Source organism: Thermobia domestica, chromosome 13, assembly GCF_964235325.1.
Source record: "Thermobia domestica chromosome 13, izTheDome1.hap1.1, whole genome shotgun sequence".
NCBI lineage: Eukaryota > Metazoa > Arthropoda > Insecta > Zygentoma > Lepismatidae > Thermobia > Thermobia domestica.
In genome coordinates, this window is record NC_137466.1 from 13,741,447 (window position 1) to 13,758,722 (window position 17,276).

Genomic DNA, 17,276 nt, shown 5'->3' on the forward strand with positions numbered 1-17,276 from the left:
CTAATACAACAATTAAACAGTGATTCCACCAGAATTTTTAGTTTGGGGGTGTAAAGTCAAAATTGGGAGCTTGTAAGTTGTTTGCACGGTTTGTATCAAATTTTGACTCTAAAAATATTTAAAATGTTCTTTCAAGAATCTGGGTATCACTTCCCCATCCACAGGGGAGAGGGATGCCGGAAACCTTCTAAGATATTAGTATCGCAAAATGTCATAAATACGGTGAAACGCGAGCAGATAATATTTTAGTACTTTTTCCCTAGATCTAGTACTTTTCTCTGCATAGGTTAGTACGAAATATTTTAGCTGGGTGGTCACACTGTGTTGCATTCGTTTCCTTCACTGTTTTGGGTGTTGTGCGTGTATGTGTGTGTGTGTGTGTGTGTGTGAGAGAGAGAGAGAGAGAGAGAGAGAGAGAGAGTTGAGTTGATTTTAGTTTAGCGTCCCTTTTAGCAGCGAGGCTATATGAGACGTGGACCTACTGATTAACGTGGAATCCGAACCACATGAGCTCCCGCCGGGAATTGAACCCGGCTCTCCCACGCCAAAGGCGCGTACGCTAACCGCTTAGCCACGAGGGAGCTCTAAGAGAGAGAGAGAGAGAGAATTATAAATGCCTTTAAGTATTAAATACGTTGTATTATAATTCTTGACTTATGTTCACTTTTTACGCGGTAAAATATATTATCCTTAAATAATCCTAGTCCAAGTAAGATTTTTTATTTGAGAAGAAAGCAGTACACATGAATTTTATTAGTCTACAATTTCAACACTATTGTTAGATCATTTATAAGTTGATCGTGCGCACAATAAAGACACTGGCTTTTGGAAAAATCGTGCACTTCGTAATGCAACACCTTGTTTTGTTTCTAAATTTACATACAAATCATGGGTTACAGTCATTTGACGCTGATAATTTAGAAGTTTTGGTCTGGTTACATTTATCATAGAGGTACTAGAAATATATATTTTAATGTGATTGTCGGATTTACTTTAAATTACACGTTTCAGTTCGTCTTCCTGTGCATCCGAAAGAACATCTGGTTTAGAAGTTTCTTGTGACAAATAACAGTACTATATACAGGTAAAACGGACTCGGTGCAATTGTGCTATAAACGCCCGCTAACTTTTGCTCTATTATCATTAGTAGCTGGCATAGTTCGAGCAAGTAATGTGAATTGCGCTTTCAAGTTCACTTAACACATTTTTTAACTTAACTTTTGTACATTCAAGTAGCAGAATTTCATATATCTAACAGTATTCCTATCACTATCTGGTTTTATGTTTCAAAGTTATTCCTGTGTTTAACCTTAAAAAAAAATTGATTTCCTATTTTAATTTCATCGGAATGAATCATTGTACGACCATCCGAGTACAATGGTATTAATTGTCGCCCTTTCTATACCCCATCTCGCGCACAATGTTTATTATTTCTGCGCAAAGATGTTTCTTAGTGTAATTGTTTAAGTGAAGTGCCTGTGGCGTATAATTTCCTATCCAACACACTTATATCTACAACACAAATTTTTGAAAGTGTTTTGATATTTTATACACTTTATTGTTCACACGTTCCATTTTTTTTATTCACACATGACCAACTGGACAAATCATATATATGTAGCATAGCATTAATACAATCAGTGTACGTAATAAGGCCTGAAGTCGCCGCTTTAGGCATAGTAAAAATTCACTTGCTTCATTTCTTGAAATATTATTACTACCAACAATAAAAAAAAGTCGCACATAGCTTCCGACTCCGAAACAATTCCTTCCCTTATTTTATGTAAAGATGTACGTGATTTTGCAATACTTATCATTTCACAGCTATTAGCGTTTTTGAGATGCACCGGTGCCACAGGGATTTTTTACCCCTGGAAACTTTTACCCCCTGGAGAGTTTTACCCCCTTGTCGGTTTCTGGTAATTTCAAAGGAAAAGTCAGAAGTCACCTTAAAAATTCATATCATTAAATGTGATCTCTCAGTGTATGCACTCACTTTGGTCAAGATGGCTTTAAATCCAAAGATTTGGTAGGGGGTTAAAAATTTCCTAGAAAATTATTACCTTCCTGTCGGTTTCTGGTTACTTCAAAGACAAACTCAAATGTTACATTATAAATTCATTGCACTCCGTAGTATCTCTTAACAGACACAATCACTTTGGGCAAGATGGCTTTAAATCCAAAGATTTGGTAGGGGGTAAAAATTTCCTAGAAAATTATTACCTCCCTGTTGGTTTCTGGTTACTTCAAAGACAAACTCAAATGTTACATTATAAATTGATACCATTCCGTAGTATCTTTTAACAGACACATTCACTTTGGGCAAGATGGCTTTAAATCCGAAGATTTGGTAGGGGGGTAAAAATTTCCTAGGAAATTATTACCTCCCTGTCGGTTATTGGTTACTTCAAAGACAAATTCAAATCTTACATTATAAATTGATACCACTCCGTAGAATCTCTTAACAGACATACTCACTTTGGGTAATATGGCTTTAAATCCGAAGATTTTGAAGTGGGTAAAAATATCCTAGGATATTATACCCTATGTCTGTTTTTGGTTACTCTAAAGTAGTGCTCTCAAACGGGTCGTGTCGAACCTACCCGACCCGACCTGAGTCGGTCGGGTCTTGTCACGGGTCGAGTCGGGTCAGGTCAATTCGTGTCGGGTTGTCGAGTCGGGTCAGTCGGGTCAGCTCGGATCGGGTTTCGGGTGGGGTCAATCGGGTCAGCTAGGGTCAGGTCACTCATGTCGAGTTATCGGATCGGGCCAGTCGGGTCAATTCGGGTCGGGTTGTCGGGTCGAGTCAGTCGGGTCGGTTCGCTTAGGTCAACAGTGTTTAGGTTGAGCTTAAACTCGGCTGGAGTCGAAAACTGCTGTTTTTCACTAGCTGCCTAATTAAAAATAGCAATTTTCAATTGATTTTATAGAAACCAAAAATCTATTTTGAACACTTGCAGCTAGTGCTTTTATGGTAAATGGTTATTTTTGTAATTCTGTGTACTTTAATTTTTAAATGTGGAAGATTGATTTTACCAATCGACTGTAATATTAATATCTACGCCAATATGGAGTCTGGATTTAGAACAAAACTAGGATTTGTTTGAGTAAGGCCAAAAGAAAGATTGGATATGGACGACCAAGCCCAAGCAGGGCTGCGGTGGCTCAGTGGTAGAGAATTCATCTCTGGTGCATGGTGTCCATGGTTCGATCCCAGCTTGTGCTAAGTAGGCTTTGTGGTGGAGAAAGGCCGTGTAGTGGGTTTTCTCGGGGTTCTCCTTTTTTCCTCCCACTTTGTTCATTCGACCATTTCATTCATTTCTCATGGTCACCATATCTCTTAGCCTCGGTGCAGAATCGAGGGACCTTAAACAGAATATTTCATTTTATTTCACCAAGCCTAAGGACATCGATACAAGAACAAGGTAAAGATTGGATATGCAAGACGAATTGCATAGTAATCTTGCTCTTGGCCTTGTTTTGGTTATCACCAAGTAGCGATGAGCGTATTTTCTTTCTTTCCGTATAGTATGAAAGACCATAATCAAAATCACACTTGGTCTTCATTTGTACCGATGAGGCGAGAATTCTTGGCTCTTGTATAGCATGAAAGACCACCAAGACTACGAAATGCAGGACCAAGACTTGACTGCAAGACAAAGAATAAGACGCAGTATTGATGACCAACACCCAGGGAGCGAATTGTTTGAATTTCATTTGTTGGGCTGAAAGTGATGAAATAAAATTAGTACTTTATTATTAAATATCATCCTGTATTCTTAAATTTTAAATTACAAAATTCATATTATGTATCTTCTTCCGTGCAAATATATAAACTGTAAAATACGTTTTAATAACCGAGAAAGAAAAATCAAAGTGACACGGGTCCCGGAATCATAAGAACCTATTTTGGAATGAAAGTTGAAGGTTTGGAAAAAGTCACAGGTGTTCTCCTGTTTCCTCAACCCTTATCATTGTAGCTAAACGATTTCCTTTTGTCTCCGCCAAGAGACTCTTGCTACTGCCTTCCGAGAAGACCCCCTGCCGTTCGAGCAGGTGAGAACACTGACCTTGAATAAAAATTTCGTCACATAGAACTAAAGCAAGAAAAAAAATAAATTTCTCCCACGTCGGACATTGGTATCAGTTATAAAAAGAAATAACCAAACCTCAAAAGTGCCAAATATTCATTAAGATGCATATACAAATCCCCCGCTTGATCTAGCTAGTGGTTAACGTGTAAGACTTCGGTACACGTAGTCCGGGTTTAATTCCCAATGGGAGTGCATTTTGACGTTCACCCAGTGTCGTGACCATAGTGCTCTCAAACGGATCGGGTTGACCCGACCCGACTCGGATTGGGTCAGCTCGGGTCGGGTTACGGGTTTGGTCGGGTCGGGTTGTCGGGTCGGACCCGACCCGTTGAGAGCACTACTCTAAAGACATCAAATGTTGCATTATAAATTATTACCATTCTGTGTTGTTCGTTAACGGAGGCATTCACTTTGGTCAATATGACTTTATGTCCGAAAATTTGATAGTGGGTAATGTTTTCCTGAGATATTTATACCGCCCGTCGGTTATTTGTTTACTTCAAAGACAGTATTAAATGTTCTATTATAAATTGATGCTACTCCGTGTTATTTCTTAACAGACGCAATCATTCTGGTCAAGATTGCTTTATGTCCAAAAATTTGGCTTCATGACCAAAAACTTGATAGTCGGTAATGTTTTCCTACGAAATAATTGCTTTTCCAATTTTGCACGTGATTTGCTGTTTGACGAGGGTGTCTTAAGAAAAAAAAATGAAATGAAATCTTTTAGTTTTACGTCCTACGCCTATGCCGGTTAGGATAAAGGAGACAGTGATTATGAGAAATGAATGAAATGGTGGAATGAAGAAAGTGGGAGGAAACGGTGGAACCCCGAGAATACCCACAAGCACGGTGTTTGTCCACCACAAACTCCCACGGCGCGAGCTGGGATCGAACCAGTGATCCCAAGCACCGGAGGTGAACACTCTAACACTGAGCCACCGCGTCCCCCAGGTGTCTTAAGATGTTTGCAGTGTCAAAGTGCTAATTTCTATTAATTGTTTTCTTATTATATCAATGAAATTTGTATAACCTGCTCTTCAAGAGGAAGAATTCAAATCTTTCATATTAGTGGCCTAGTATAAAAGGAGGAAGAAATTTTCCTCCGAAACACTGCACTATTAAAAAATATTTCATAGTTTCGTTCGTGAAAGCAGCTCTTGACTTGTTCTACTAGTAGTCGAGATTTAAGGATTTAGTAGCGTCGAAAGGAAAATATTGATTTTGAAACTCGTTTTGACTCTTTTGACAGTGTGGAACACGTGGGAAGAAAAATATATAAAGAATAAACAATCTTTCGAAACAAAGGTAAGTAAATCTAACTTTAAATTTTGTTATTTGCAGCTGAGAAAACAGACTTTGATTCCAAAATATTACCTAGTTTGCAGTGTAAAATATTAGATATTAGTTGCCTTATAATCTTGATAACTGCTATTACACAGTTTATAACAGAAATAATTGAAAACATAAAACACACCTTTCAATTAAAAACAACGTTGTTGCAATTTATTCCTCTCTCTCTCCCTATATACACATGGTAGACAATTTATCATGATCATCCGCTACAACGGGTTTAGACAGAAATTCACAACAGTTTTGCCAACCAAATATAAGTTTATATTTTATCAAATGGCACAACGTCAGTTTATTACATATTTCTAACCATGTCAAATGTAAACTTGAAATACTACTTTTATTAATCAGTGTTACAAGCTAAAGATATTATGGTATCACAAACATCCGAAGTTTGGAAGCCTCTAACGCAGACCAGCACAACTGAGATGCACCGGATAATATAGTTCGAAAGAACTTTAGCGCTGAATATCATGGTCATGGTATGACGTTTTTCAAATGAATATAAACGAAGTTACAGGGGTTGAAAATTTTGAATTTTTTGAAAGTCTTTATTTAAAAAAAAATCTTAGGTAAATATTATATCTAGTTACATGTGTTGTTTGCAATGAACGTTCAAATTATTTTACCGTTTACAACACTTCGATTTCTCAAACCGTACCGGAGATATAATAAACATTGATAAAGTTGTCAACAGTGTTGAAAATGGCGTAGCTAGCTAGTGCGAACTAGCCACCAGAACAACGTACAAGGCTTGTAAAAAGAAGATTCTCAAGTCGTATGTACAACCGCTGAAGTTGGAATTTTAAAGCTTGGGCAGTACATGGGATCTGAGACGTGATATATCACAGAGAAAGGATTTTTGGAATTTCAAAGCGGAAGCGAAGAATACATGTGAAAATTATCTTACAAAAACGTGTACATTTTCGGACTATATTAAACCCCAGCCATCAAATTTGGTATTTCAACATCTCATTTATAATAAAAATAAGTTTTAGCTTTCTTTATATATTATCTCCCTATTAACTCTTGAAAATAAAACCATCCTTCATCGTCCCCAAAGTGAGTGCGTCTGCTAAGACATAAATCGCTATAACATCAATTTATAATGTAAAAATTAGACCTTATCCTTGAAGTAGCACAGAACCAATACAAGAGTATAAATCCTTATAAAATTTCTGATATAAAGACATCTTACCGACAGTCAGTGCGTCTGTTAAGAGGTAACAGGGTATAATATCAATTTATAAAGTAGCATTACATTTTTTATTTGAAATAACCAAGAACGCACAAGGTGATATAAATTCCCTAAGAAAATATTACCCCCTCTCAAATTTTCGGATACAAAGCAATCTTCGACAAAGGGAGTGCGTCTGTTAAGACATAACACGAAATAATATAAATTTATAATGTAACATTCCAATTGGTCTTGATGTAACCAAAACAAATTACCCCCTACCAAATCTTCGGATTTAAAGCCATCTTGCCCAAAGTGATTGTGCTTGTTAAGACATACTACGGAGTGGTATCAATTTATAATGTAACATTTGAGTTTGTCTTTGAAGTAACCAGAAACCGACAGGAAGGTAATAATTTTCTAGGAAATTTTTACCCCCTACCAAATCTTCGGATTCAAAGACATCTTGCCCAAAGTGATTGTGTCTGTTAAGAGATACTACGGAGTGGTATCAATTTATAATGTAATATTTGAGTTTGTCTTTGAAGTAACCAGAAACCGACAGGGAGGTAATAATTTCCTAGGAATTTTTTACCCCCTACCAAATCTTTGGATTTAAAACCATCTTGCCCAAAGTGATTGTGTCTGTTAAGAGATACTATGGAGTGGTATCAATTTATAATGTAACATTTGAGTTTGTCTTTGAAGTAACCAGAAACCGACAGGGAGGTAATATTTTCCTAGGAAATTTTTACCCCCTACCAAATCTTCGGATTCAAAGCCATCTTACCCAAAGTAATTGTGTCTGTTAAGAGATACTACGGAGTGCAATGAATTTATAATGTAGCATTTGAGTTTGTCTTTGAAGTAACCAAAAACCGACAGGGAGGTAATAATTACATAGGATATTTTTACCCCCCAACCAAATCTTTGGATTTAAAGCCATCTTGACCAAAGTGAGTGCATACACTGAGAGATCACATTTAATGATATGAATTTTTAAATTGACTTTTGATTTTTCCTTTGAAATTACCAGAAACCGACCAGGGGGTAAAAGTTTCCAGGCGGTAAAAGTTTCCAGGGGTAAAAAATCCCTGTGACACCGGTATGTTTTTAATTGACTATTCACGTAAAGAGGTAATTTCGTTATCTCCTTGCTTTTACTGTATGTCTGCCTCTGAGACGTTTTCTTCACACTTACGGTATCAGAAACTGAAGTTGGTTATTTTGACACTTTCTTAGTACTTATCTATCTATTCACTCACAGCATCAAATCTCTTTTCAAAAAACATAACCGTCTCTATTGTATTCCCGGTAGTGATTTTCTTCGAATTACACATATTTGTATTTTTTTATTACCGTACATATATTACCTTCTTCACTGTTTCAAATGTGCTTATTTTGCGTAGGTGTCAGAGCCTTACTAATTATTCCTTGTGCGACTTCTCGAAATTTACCTGTTTTCCTTCCACTTGTATTTGCGCATCATACCTTTAAAGAAGAATACATATTTAAGTCTCATCTTTCTTTCAATCAGTTTCGACTTTCCAATCTTCTTCATAAAATTTGTTGGAGAGGGATCACGCACTATACAACATTAATAATTCAGCAAAATCTTTTATAGTTTCTGTAGAAATAATTAATCTCCATTTAGTAGATCCCATAGTCTTTTAGGCACGCTACTTCGTTTACTATTAGGGATTAATTAACTCTGGAATCATACAAGTTTATTGAACACTATGTGTTTGCATTGATCTTCTCAACATGATGACTCTTTCTGAGACTACCATGCCTTCACCCTTGTAAAATACATTCGTAAAGGCTCTTAACTTGATATGACTTTGCACGTGCAAATAGTGGCGTTTTAAATTTCAGAAAATTTGTAAGTCATCCTTTTAAAACTTAATTCTGAAATTTTACATCCAGATTCAGAAGTACTGCAGAAAAATATTTTAATTTGAAACTTTTTATTTATTGTAGATATTTCTGAGCATCTATGACGTATGAGGGATGACGTCCCTCAATGAGAGTACTATCTGCGAAAGGAGGGGAGAAAGAAATGGGGACGGATGGACGGGGCCTGGGACCTGTATGTTAGTACCAACCCAGATTTGTTTGGTGTGAATGAGGAAGAACTTGATTAATGATGGCTGGTTTCAGAAAGCCATGACACTCTCTGAACCAAGTGTCTTCGCAGTTAAGCAAACCCGGGACCTCTCACACCATAGTCGAGAATATTAAAGACTGCATTAGTCGGGGATTACTCAAACATTTAAAAAATGTTCCGTAACCCTAACCCTAAAAATGAAATTGTAAATTTGATGAAAACTTAACTCTGTTCACAGAAGATCTCAAGTCGAGCGTTTACGAGGTTGAAAGAAGTTGACTTTATCAAAACATTAAATACTGAGTAAATCCTCAAAAATATTCACCAGTAATAATAATGAACTCAAGCAGCAGACCAAAAGTATTCTATGTACTAAATGTACATAGAATACTTTAGTATGTACTAAATTTTATTTCAGAATTAAAATGCACAAGAGAATACGAAACTTTGTTTTCAAATATTTGTTCCGTACGGTCATCTTTGTCGCTAGAACCACAATGAAAATTGGCCTCTAGTGTAAAGTTATTCTGTTCGTACCTTCCACGACAAACGGATAACCTAATGAAAGTGTTTAAAATAAAATAGTTTTGTTCTAATTTGGCTATGAATCAGACTTAAAACTTCAACATTTCATATTAAGCATTCCAATTCCAATTTCTTGCGAAAATTGAAAATTTCTGCATTTAATAAATAATTTTGGATTTATTTGTAGTATTATTAACCCGGTGGCACCGGGGCCAAGTCTCACAGACCAGTGTCACCTGTCTTTGTAGCCTGTTACTAGTAGCTGGCCGTTAATTCTATTTGGGGATTCAAATGGAAAATTTTATTTTTCAGTGGACACTTCTGAACATGATTTATTACCTTGTGATAACATATTGAAACTTTTGAACTTTTTACTAAATAATAACTGTAACTGTACCATATTATTCATAAATCTTCAATTTTTATAAAGATACACTAAAATGAAACATTTGTATTGAAGTTCGCAATATACATGTTTCATATGCGTAATACAAAATAAAATTATCAACAAAAATTACTAGGTAAAGATTTAAAATTTAACAAAGGGGTAGGCACCAGTGCTCAAGTCGCATTAACAGGTACCAATACCGCCGGGTTAAGAATGAAATTAAATAAAATTTCCAATTAAATATCTCACACTTATACTTTGTAGGCTAAAGAAGAGGGATTATGAATACACATGAATTATTAAAGAAGAATTAGTGAGAAGGGAATGTGAGAAGATATAGAAGAACCTCGCGTAAATCCACGTACCCAGAGATGCACATATCTTGAGATCAATATCCCTAATGGTTTTCAATTTTTTATTAAATTTATATTTCTCAACTTAAGAATTAGTAAATAACTGGTGTCCTACATATTAGATCTATTTCACAATTATATATTCTATATCACTTTTAAGGCAAAGGAGTTATATTAGAAGGTACGAAAAAATGAACTTACAAAATATTTCTTGCCATATTCTAAATCTATAGTCTTTTTTTTTAATATAATCTTCCTTTTTTCAAAATGATTATCTGATTTCTAAGTAAAAAAGACATTAAATTTGACACATGAGATATCATATCTCATATTCTTTTGTTCAGAGTAGAGTCATAGAGAACAGTAGGAATTAACATTCTAATTTGTGTTTAGTAACTTCTGATGCGTTTTTTAAAACATATTTCATGACAGCTATTAAGCTGCAAATACGATAGTTCAACTCTCGTACTACTCCATGACATATCAGTATGTGAGTGATTGTCCATACCTTCCTTTAGCTACTTTTGATTATTTTTTTTTCTAACATAACCACTCAGTACATTGTCCTCTCCATACATGGAAACTTCTTTAATTTTATATAAAGGGAAATCTGACTACGTCCAGAAACAAATTTGGGTTCACATATAAGGTAATATATTTGTTAGCACAGAAACAAGAACATAGAGGAGAACGAAGAGGTTGTCCGTGTTTGTTAGTGTCTTTGTATTATTAAAAGGGTGAATTTATTTAACCTACTAGTGACACATTCAATACAGTTTTTAATAAATGACGAGCTAAATTTTACATATGAAGAAAAAGAAAGAAGTATTGATTTGACCGACAAATCGTAATATTTACTACCGTTCCTTATTTAAGCACTTAATACTGTTCCACTTAGATCTTTATTAACCGGTATAATCATGGCAGCCCGCAAGGAAAGGAAAGAGAGGCAATTGGCCTTCTTGAATTTCTAAACAGGTTCCGTTCTTCGAAATATATGTCAAAACGTATCATAATTGTTTACTCACGCATTACACTATATATTGTTAAGCCTAATACAATCACGCAATGTGTGTAAATATGCTGTTACATGGAGCGTTATGAGCACCAAGGTATGTATATTCGCCACTTTTCTTGTGTTTCAACCTTTCGTTACTCTCCCTCTTGAAATAAACACTTCAGGCCTTTTCTGTATGTAATTGTTCTATATTGGCAACAGTTTAACAGTTTGGAACGAAGTCGGGTAGGGCTTCGAGAAGGTATTTGCTACGTTATTACCTGGTGGAGCTTAGAAGTAACATTTCAAGCCCTGATGAAAAATGGCAGACTATTTCTATATTTGTTTGAAATTTAAGATTTTAATGTGAATTTTCGTTGCTGATTATAATTTCAGAATATTTTAAAATTATATTTCAAATATCATCTGGAGTTCAAATATTTTCACTTAAATCTATTTCAGTATAATACAGCACATGTAATATAATTAGAATGCTAATCTTATATATACTTAAAATATTGTGTTTTATTTATTTTTTGGGATGTAATCACATAATATATGACATGACAAAATAATTTTACTACAACGAAAGAAGCTGTGTTAAAAAATGTATGTTAAATAATTAAACAAAAACTCATTTCATTAGTTTAGTCTTCCTTAACACTGCAAAAATATTCCTGCTAAAACTATGCCCAATCTTAGCTGTAACTCTGAGTTTCCAACGTATGTGATGTCAACTAAGAGGATAAAAAGTTAAGACAAAAGTTAGAGATACTACTTACTGTCCATGTTTTCCAAAGAAGTGGGAAAAATATGAATACTAACACCTAAATATATTAGATCATCACAATTGTAAAATGTTACTTTGTGTTTCTGCTGTCCACACAATAGTATTCGATATTAATTTTCTGGAAACAAAATTACGAGTCGTGACGGCTACAAAACAATGTGTGGCAATGTGTAATTAAGTAAGACGGGCGTTAATTGCCCATTCTCTGCTTATACCGCTTATACTAGTAATATGCATGTTAATATGGAAAATCTCTCAAAACATCTTAATGTTGATTACGAACGAGCATCGACTTTATTGCAATGGACATTCTTTGAGATGATATTTCAGCATTGAATGAACTGTTTATTATACACATATCCATAAACATTCAATTATCTTTCTTCACATACTTGCTCACAGTTCATTGAGATTTCACCTAAGCATTATAAAGAGTCTGTGCAAAAGTCGACCGTTAATAAGAAGATATGATGATAGTTTGTAACTAAACAAGTTATTTATACCTTTCCTCACGACATAAACCAGAAACAAACAAGTATATTATCTGAAGTAAACTTCATGAAGACATTTGAGTCATAGTCAACAGAAAATTAAAATTGTTTCTATTCTAAAGAGGGTTACAATGACTTACAAAAACAGTATTAAATATTTTTACTGATTTATAAGTTTTCCATGTCTTCGTTGAAACAATTACATTTACGTATTCCATTTCTTACATATAACACATGCTAATATGTTATACCCACAAATAAGATAAACAAAGAATTTCTCAATTAACTCCTCCTAAATTTATTTACTACTCAAGATTAATCACAGTTTAGGTACATCGTAGATATGTACAGGGGACGACAAAAAAATCTAAAAACACTTCATACAGGGCACGTAAGTTTTCCCCTCCACTGTACAGCATGTGTTAAGGTTGCCGATCCTTTTTTTTTTCAATGTGTCATGTGGAACTTTCTCTTCCGTCAGCAGTAACTAGTTTACCTGTGAGTGTCGTGGTGTGAAAGTGGTGCGGAAAAATGGATGACCTGACAGACTTCCAAAGAGGCATGGTCGTATTTGCCCGTCTGGTTGGAGCTTCAGCGGCAACAGTGGCAAATATTGAGGGAGTATCGAAAGGAACTGTGTCCAATGTTACGAAGGCATAGACAATTCATGGGCAAGCGACGTCTACAAAGCACAACAATGTCGAAAGACAATCCTGTCAGATAGGACCGGAGGGTATTAAAACGGATTGCAGCAGCTAAAAAGACCACTGCAATGAAAATTACGTCTGAACTCAATTCCGGCTTGGGCCAGGGTGAACTTTGTGGTGGACAAACACCGTATGCGTGGGTTTTCTCGGGGTTCTCCCGTTTCCTCCCACTTTCTTCATTCCACCATTTCATTCATTACTCATCATCACCGTCTCCTTTAGCCTAACCGGCATAACTGTGGGACGTAAAACTCAAAGGTTTCATTTCATTTTTTCATTCCGGCGTATAGAGCCCGGTTTAATCGAAAACAGTGCAACGGGAACTTCATAAAATGAAAATTCATGGCAGGGCCGTGATAGCCAAACCCCTGGACAACACCGTCGCAGGCCTATGATACAGACTGTCTGTCCCAACTGTAAAGCATGGGAGTGGTTCTGTTACAGTATGAGCAGTGATATGGTAGTTTTCTGCAGGTACTATAATAGCCCTGAATGGAATGATGAATGCTAAGGCGTATAAGATCATTTTAAGGACCAGGTTCTACCCATAGCCCAAATATTGTTCTCTGATGGTGATGTCATCTACCAAGATGATTTGGCACCCTGTCACGCTGCAAAAACGGTGAAATCATGGTTGGAGAAGCATGACCAGGAGCTATCACACCTCTCCTGGATCCCACAATTACCAGATCCTAACGTCCTTGAGCCATTGTGGTCTGAGTTGGAAAGGTGAGTTCGGTCTCATTACCCTTCACCAGCACCCGTTACGCAACTGGAGCATGTTTTGGAGGGACATTGGTACAAAATTTCACACACCACGATTCAGGAGCTGTATACGTCCATTCCACGACGGATCCAAGATGTATTGGGCGCTAAAGAAGGCCACACACCATACTAGGTATGATTTTCACACTTTTGCAAACGTTTTAGATTTTTTGTCCTATCCCTGTATGTTCAATTTACGCAAAAAAATTAAATTAGGTTACCTGTGTTTTATAATTCGTTTACTAAATGTTTTTTTACAGTTACTTGTTTAATATTCTTCACACTAGCTTTTAATTCTTCTTGAAGAAGTGCTCAAATAAAATCATCATCTACCAGAAATGATATTAAAAATTACCTCTACAGTCCCGATTTTTTTAAAGGATGAAAAATTATTTTTGCTAATTTTTCGTGTATTTTGGGATAGAATAACCAGAATAACGCATCATTTGTGAAAAATTTGCTTTTTGATGGATTTTATTGGTTAGTCCTCATTTGAGTACTTTGGGTCTCACTATAAGTATAGTAACAACTAGTTCAATTTAATGTGTTTTTTGTTTGAATTACTTTAAACAAGGTCTTAATTCTTATTCTAATTATAGTTGAGAACAAATCGCTAGAACACTCATGCATGAAACAGTTTGGTTACTTTAAAGCATAATTTTGGTAACAATAATTGTTTTCAAAGCAAAGGAAAATAATATTACTATTCTTTTACATTTTAAACTGCCTGAACAACCTTGAAAATAAATTGTTTGTATAATTGACTCTAAAAGAATGTGACATGTATTTAAGAAGCAACTATTACACTTTACATGAACATTTTCGAAGCATTTTCTGTTTTGAAGGCAAAGATAAACGTTACAATTTTTGCATTTTACTCGTGATCTTCCTGAACAACCTTCAAAGCGTCACCGATGTTGTTTCTATTTTCGAGACAATGCTCTATTCCATCGTATTTGTTACCTGTTACTGCTATGACAGAAGGTCGCTTAGCTTTCTGTAGTACCCCACATTTGGTGAGCTTGATCGTGGTCTGCCTACCCTTGGAGATACGGCATTAGAGGAAAAAGGTAGGCATTACAGGGAGAGGATGTGCAATAGTTGATCTGAATTCCAACAAGTCCAATACCGTATCTTTCTTCGAGATGCCAGCAGATTTACAGTCTTTTTTTGTATAAAATCCAGTTATTTATTTCTCTGTTTGTGCATGGACTGACAACTGGTTGATCATTTTCTTCTACTTCAATATTACCAGTTTTTTCTTCTTCAGTGTCTGGACGAAATTCTTCTCCGGGGTCTTCTACTGATAGTTCTAGATCGCTATTTTCTAAGTGTTCTACAACTTCTTCTGGTTGCAGACGTGGATTTGAAGGAACTTGGTCTGAAATATTGTATGTAAATTATGAGACAGATTTACAGTCTTTTTTGTATAAAATCCAGTTATTCATTTCTCTGTTTGTCTTTGGATTGACAACTGGTCGATCATTTTCTTCTACTTCAATATTACCAGATTTTTCTTCTTCAGTCTCTGGACGAAATTCTTCTCCAGGGTCCTCTACTGATAGTTCTAGATCGCTATTTTCTAAGTGTTCTACAACTTCAGGTTGCAGACGTGCATTTGAAGGAACTTGATCTGAAATATTGTATGTAAATTATGAGACTGATCTGCGCTGTAATACGGAAACATCAACGAATGAAATATACTACATTCAACTTCTCTAATCCTTCTAGTATATTCCAAAAATGTATGAATTAAATTTTGATCTAACATACGAGAAATCGGTATGCTATTACCAAACAAATTTATTGTCAGATATCCAACACATTATTCCCAAACAACAAATTTATTTCCATTGCAATTGAAGCGGCAGAAAAAGTAAATATACAAGAAGCAGTCAATCCAACGAAGTGCTTGTATAGACTCAGAATCTTTGTTTGAATACAATAAACATGGAAACAATGCATGTACTTTTTGAGAACTCCTCACATGCCTCTAGAATACAGACCCAAAGTACTCATTTAGGAACCTACATTTCATGGCTCGTAGTGACTATTCAGAATAACTTGTAAATTGTGACATTCAATAACATCAATTAGGAGATATACATATTGTTTTCAAATACATATGAAGTAAAAGTTGCTAAGTACATACCTCTTTTCATGACACAATCTTCCGAGCTCTTTGAACATTCAGTCATATTGATATGAGACATCACTCCTCCCTTTCGTTGCCATCCACTGAAGAAAAGAACTTTAGAAACGATACAACAAAGGTTTCTAAGTAGAGCAAGATCGAAAAGTATGATGTATCCTCGTCGCCAAACGTGCCTTTACATCGCCGTGACGGGTATGTGACCATGCAGTACTATAAGGAAGGGATGGTTGCATAAGAAATTGAAATTAATTTTGAATAGTTTTTATTTTGACTAGGGAAATAACGTAGGTATAGGTAGTAAGGGCATAGATTTAAAGCATCAGTGCACTGTCATCTCTGAAAAGATTTGTATTCTCAGTTTTTCAAATTATTGTCTTATATGTTAAGTTAAAAACTGCTAACAACTGCTACTAGCGCCATTCACTTTCAGGAATTTACTACGACATGTTCGGGCTTGAATTATTTCATTCGCCTCACTGTAATTATTTTAAAATGGAAACTGATTACGCTGAATATGAATATGTTTCGTTGTAGTAAAGCAAGGGCCGTAATAAATGTAGATAAGGTTCCTATTATTATATAGAACACATAAGTATGTATTCCGTGTATTGAATAATATAATACAGTAACAAGGCAACATCATAATCACTACCGCCTGCAGGATTTTTTCCAACGGGAACGGGAATGACCGATATAGAGTTTTTTCGTTTTATTCCCTATATATATTAAGTTAACACTGATACTATTTATCATTGATAGCGTATATCGTCTTTCGCCGCTGAGCGTATTAATCAGAACATTCATCTCCAGATATGCTGTCGAAAAGAAAAATAAATTGATATGAACAGTGATGTGATTAATTTTACTGCGCCCTGGATCGATCTATCTTCGATTTACTCATACTCCCCCAGGCCCCCTGCCCCAGGTATTTCAGCTGCTGCGTTATATATATGGTTCCATGTCAGAAGGGGCCGACAAAAGGGCAAAGACCGAAAGGCCAGAGTCAAAATGAACCGCGACAAAAGAACCCGAGTCAAAACGGCCCTGCTTCAAACGGGCCCGGGTTGAAAGGGGCCCCGCTACAAAAAAGCCAGACCACAATGGCCCCGCAACAAAAGTGCTCGAGTCAAAAGGTTTCTTCAACAAAAGGGCAGGAGTCAGAAGGGCCCGAATCAAAACGACCCCCATCAAAAGGGCCGGGTCAAAAGGGTCCCATGACAAAAGGGCCCGAGTAAAAAGGGACTTGCCTGAAACGAGCCCGGCTGAAAGAGCACTGTTACAAACGAGCCCGAGTTAAACGGCCCGGGCTAAAATGCCTCCACAACAAAAGGGCCCGAGTCAAAAGGGGCAGAATCAAAACGACCCTCATAAAAA

General features: G+C 36.0%; 1 protein-coding gene across 1 annotated transcript in view; it reads right to left on the reverse strand.

Annotated features, from left to right (window-relative positions):
- LOC145669127 (inactive pancreatic lipase-related protein 1-like) overlaps nucleotides 1-11,870 on the reverse strand; it is a 265,962-nt gene extending 254,092 nt beyond the window's left edge. The window contains exon 1 of the mRNA XM_081737472.1: nucleotides 11,777-11,870. Within this exon, the coding sequence (XP_081593598.1) occupies nucleotides 11,777-11,783 (7 nt within the window). The 5' untranslated portion in view covers nucleotides 11,784-11,870. The remainder of the gene's footprint in view (nucleotides 1-11,776) is intronic.
- Between the last annotated feature and the right edge of the window lie 5,406 nt (nucleotides 11,871-17,276).